This window comes from Sturnira hondurensis, unplaced genomic scaffold (assembly GCF_014824575.4).
Source record: "Sturnira hondurensis isolate 20B ecotype Veracruz unplaced genomic scaffold, ASM1482457v3 Scaffold0021143, whole genome shotgun sequence".
Taxonomy (NCBI): Eukaryota; Metazoa; Chordata; class Mammalia; order Chiroptera; family Phyllostomidae; genus Sturnira; species Sturnira hondurensis.
Genome location: NW_028093774.1, coordinates 5206000 through 5211103, shown reverse-complemented (window position 1 = coordinate 5211103; position 5104 = coordinate 5206000). Strand labels below are relative to the sequence as shown.

General features: G+C 51.3%; 1 protein-coding gene across 1 annotated transcript; it reads right to left on the bottom strand.

Moving 5' to 3' along the window:
- Positions 1 to 406: 406 nt before the first annotated feature.
- Positions 407 to 4152, bottom strand: LOC118976695 (T-cell leukemia/lymphoma protein 1A). Its single transcript, XM_037031310.1, has 3 exons — positions 4036 to 4152; positions 880 to 1050; positions 407 to 454 (listed from the first exon to the last, which is right to left on the bottom strand). The coding sequence occupies exons 1-3, from the start codon at positions 4150 to 4152 to the stop codon at positions 407 to 409; spliced, it is 336 nt and encodes a 111-aa protein (XP_036887205.1).
- Between the last annotated feature and the right edge of the window lie 952 nt (positions 4153 to 5104).

Below are 5104 nucleotides of genomic sequence, written 5' to 3'. Positions count from 1 at the left end.
GAACAGACTTGTAAAAAAGGTGAACAGAGGCGTAAACATCCCCACCGCAGGACAGGGGCTCAGGCAGATGGGCATTGTAGGACCTGGGGACAAGACAAGGACAAACAAAGACAGAGTCAAAGGAGAAAGGACAACCTGGTGGGGGTGAAGGGCAGGGTAGAGGGTGGGTGGGAGCAGAGCTGCGGGGGTAAGTCTGGCCAGGGGCGGGGGACCTCGGGGGTCAGGGCTGGTCCCAGGTGGGAGGCCTAGGGATGAGCTACATCGGGTCATGAACAGAGCAAGCAGCTTGGTTGGTCAGGGACTGGGGTTGGAAACCTGCCTCTGGGATCTGGACAAGCCACTGTACCTCCCCAAAACTCTGGACTCACCAGTGTCGGGCCCCAGAGGTACTCACCGATCACCTGCACTATGAGTCTGGAATTTGTTCAAGGAGCAGGTCTTCAGTGCCACAGACCTAGAGAGAGAAGGGAATTTGGGACCACAGCCCCAGGGAGTCTCCCTCCACTCCCAGTTCCCCAGCCTTCCACCAGCTCACAGCAGCAGGCAGGCACCACATGGAAAGACCCAGGGGTCCCTCTCCCACCAAACTTCCCCCTGCGATGGCCACCAGAAAGGCCCTCCTACAGCCAAGGGGGCTTCGGTTAGATAACCCAGAGGTAACCTGGCCACTCAGTTCTACCCTCCCCCAACCCAGTCCTTTAAAAGAATCTGTAGTTGTAAGTTCTGTAGCCCCCGCACACCTTTTTAAAAAAAATTTTCTGGTGCAGACACGGAGGGAACCAATATACTGCAGAGGCCAGATGTGGGGGATGGGGAGCAGGGCCCCCCGCAGCCCGCCCCAGGCTGATGCCATAGGTCCCCAAAGAAGCACAAACTTGCCTGGATGTGGTACAATATACGCCAGAAATTGGAGTCTGAGGATCGATACCGTTGGCCAGGGTAGAGCTGCCACATGAGGGGCAGCGGACTGGGGGGCAGCTGGCTGGGGCGGAGGGCCTCCCCCCGGGGCACGTCTTCCTGGCGCAAGAGCACTTTGAGCCGATCTTCCTCCTGCAGAGAAGACCAGGCAGGGCACAGCTTCAGGGCTCCTTCGGGCACAAATAGCCCTCGGCCCAGCCCGCAGGTGCCTCTGATGCTGGAGCCACTCCCCTGGAAGGTCCACTCCTTAAGCCAGGTGTGGTTCTCTTGGGACGCCTGGCTGGGCCAGGACACCCAGTACGGTCCCATGTCTAGACACTCAGATGGGCCACGAAGGCCCTCATCTTTCTGACACACTTCTGGTCGCCAGGGTATGCCACGGGGCCTTGAGCTGCCATAACTTTGAGGGTTTCAGGCCCATTTCAGCTGATGTGGGATTTTCTTTGATTTCCCCCCTCTGTGGGGTCATACATCTCCTTTTAAACAAGATATCCCCAGACCCCAGAGTCACAGGCCAGACCCCTTTTCACCATCCACCCTTCATCCCTTTGCCATCATCTCTTACCCGGACTACTACGGTGACTTCCTAACTCACCACCTTGTTGGACGTGTGTCCCCCAAATATCAGACCTTGGCATACAGCCAGAGGGATCGTCCAAAGATCACATCACTTCCGTCCCTGCTTGACACCCTCCAATACCTTCCCACTGCAGGCAGAGTGAACTGAGATCCTTATTAGGGTCCCCAGGCCCACGTAGCCAGGCCCCTGTCTCCTTCCTCCCCTGCTGTCTACCTGTTACCCACTACCCTCCTCCAGCCACCAAGGACTCCTCACTATTTTTGGGACATGCCACACTTCAGTGAGTTCTTATACCTGGGGTTCTTTGCCTAGAACATTTTCCCCTGATGCATGCAGGGCTTACTCCTTTCTTTGAGGCAGGAATCTGCTCAAATGTATGTCTTCTGTGAAGGCAAAAGCAGCAAAACCCAGCTCTAGGGTACCCATAAGAGGCATACCTAAAACAGGGCTCCGAAAGGATTCAAGTGCAAGGGTGGGCAAATACACGGCAGGCAGCACCAGGAGAAAGCTTCACCAGGAGAGTCGTGCTTGGCATACGAACTAGGCACTCGTGTTTGTTCAATGACTATTTTTCCAAAGTGGAAATAGCTTTTTAAACTTTGCCATTATGAAATAAATGAGACCTCATGGTTAAAAAAGAATTCAGACCATCCTGCAAAGTCTAAGTGAGAGAATCACCTTTCTTGGTGTGTTACTATGTGGTCTTCCACATCCATCCATGTTTAGTTTGCTTATTCAACATTTGCTTGTTGATTTAAAGAAACCTTTACATATTAAGAATCCTGGTCCTTCCCTGGCTGGTAAGGCTCAGTGGATTGAGTGCTGACCTGCAAACCAAAGGGTTGCTGGTTGGATTCCCAGTCAGGGCACATGCCTGGGTTGTGGGCCAGGCCCCAGTGTGAGAGGAAACCACACATTGATATTTCTTTCCCTCTCTTTCTTCCTCCCTCCCCCTCTAAAAATAAATAAATAAATAAAATTTACAAAAAGAATAATACTGGTCCTTTCAGTGATGCGAGGCAAATCCTGCCCCACTGTTTGGTAATGGGTTATGTTTTGTGCAGAATTTATCACAAGTGGTTTGTGGTCGGGGAGCCATGTTGAAGATATTCCCGTGCTAGAGATGAAAAAATTTACTTAAATTTTCTTCAACTACTTGAATTAAAAAAGTAAATATTTAACTTTGTTTTTCAAAGTATGCATATGTATATTTTTATACATACTTTTATACTTAGATATACATTTGAAATGCCAATAAAGTACAAAGTTAGATGGTTGTTAAAAGCTTGGAATGCCAGCCTTATTAACTAACCAACAGCACTTCTTGGGACAAATTTACATTTTTTATGCCTCAGTTTTCTTGTCTGGAAAGTGGGGACACCATCACTGTCAATATCTTCTTCCTGTTTGCTATTATATGACATAAATGTTGCAATATTATATTTTTAATTTTGCTTTTACACATTTCTACTTCAGTTTACATACGAAAAGAGTTTCAGCATTTTCCACCTAAGTTTCCATAAGGAAACCCATGATGTAATGGAAATTACTGTAAGCAAGATACAGTTCTCAAAAAAAAAAAAAAGTTGGCATTAACCGAAGAAGCTCCATCTTCGGCCATCACAGAAAACAAAGGCAACACCCATCCAACACTGGCTTTTGTATTGCTGTGCATTTGTGTAAGTTTGTAAAATTTTCCCCCCTCCGAAGTACAGAGGAATGGAATATCCCAAGCTCTGGGGCATTAGTTCCCAAACAGGCCATTCGTAACCTGTGCCGGCCCTTTAAAAACAGGTGTCTGGGGCCACCTGAGGGGACTTGCTCTGATAATGAACCACGTGTCTGAACCACTTACTTCGGAGCAGCGATGTTTGACCTCTCTCATTCACCGCACACATGAACTTATAACTAAAATTCTGTGGCACACCCGAAAGTATATTTTCGGGCCAACCTGACACACAAAAAAACAGGTATATACTCTTGACTCATTCACACCGGTCGGCTCCTGTTGTGTTGGCTGTTGTCATTTTTAAATCTGACAACCTGAGGGAAAAGAGGTCCGTGCCCCCGAGTAGCCAGGTGTTGCACGCTGTCAAAATTCCTGGGGCGCACCGGCACGTTGGCCGCAGCACACCGGTTGAAAATCATAGCTTTTGAGAGACAATGTTCCCATATTACGAACCAGGAATGCAAAACCCCAAAAATTCCTATTTCACTCAAGATCACATCCACACACTCCAGAGGCACTTGGCCCCCATCCTTTGGCCAAGGTGCCTTTTCCCTGCGCCCCCAACCCAGCCTGGAGAACCCGACTCCTCCGGAGAGCCCAGCTCAAACTGGTTTCCTCTGTAAGCCCCGCTGGGCGCCCCAGGAAGATCAGACCTTCGGAGTCTCCTGCGGCTGCGCTCCCCCAGCTGCACCCTGGGGGCTCCTCCAGGGCTGTGCAGGGCCTGGGGCGTCTCCAGCATCCAGGGCCTGGCCAGGGATGGTGACACTCACGCTGCCCTGCCCGGGTGGGGGCCCCAACGCGGCCGTACCTCGACCTTTACGGTCACCCACGTGCAGTCGTTCTCGTCCACGTACACACCCGGGCGCCAGATCCACAGGCGGTCCGGGTGCAGGCTTGTGTGCGAACTGAACGCGAAGTCAGCCATGATGCCTGCGGTGGTCTAACGAGTACGAGCCTCAGCCTCTTGCAGCCTCTCGCTTGTTGATGGGACTCAAGGCTCGATGCTTTATAGCAGTTGGGTCTTAGGCGCCCCCGTGCGGCGGGGCTGGAGGAGGATGGAGCATTATGCAGGGCGGGGCGCAGAGCAGACTAAGGCAGGACACGTGGGGCCGACCAGCTGTATCTGGAGCTGTGTGCCTAAGCCTGACTTGTTCCCCAGGACCCTGGCAGCATGCAGGAGCACAGAGCAAATCCCACAGACCCAGTACTTCCTTGAGGGCCCCAGCCGACTTCACCCTCTACCCCCAACTCCCCAGGGATGGCAAGATACCCATGTGGGTGGCCTTGGCCCTTTCTTCCAGTGGGCTTCCTCCTCCCGGACCCCACTGTCTCAGTCAGCCACTGTGTGTGGCTGGGCAAGCCACACTCCAGACCAGGACTCCAAGCCTCTGCTTGGAGCTTGAGGTCAATGCCAGGCAACCCAGAGTCAGCGCCCCCTCCACATCTTTTGGGACAAGAAGAGACCTGGGCAAACCTAAACCAGACCTGGAGTCCCCCAGGTTCACGGCATCATCTTCAGCCTGTAGGTTTGGGTGTCAGAATTAATTTCCTTGGCAAAGTGCGAATCTTGAAGCTCCCCTCCCCCCACAAAAGACATGCAATTTCTATGGCTCTGAAGCTGCTGTGGTCATCTAGTGGCTATTGTGAAACACGGTGGCGAATAAATGTGGCTTTTTCCCTTCTTCATAGGCTTTGAATTCATTAGTGAAAACATTGTTCAAAATCAATACTTCAAAAGAAACCCTTCCCTCCACCCCGAGACCAGTGGATTTGAAAAGTCCCTGGGTTATGTGACCGAAACTGTCTCTCTGTGAATTACAGCAAATAAAGAAAAACAATATTACTTCATTTTGCAGTAACATGGGCCCATTAAGGCA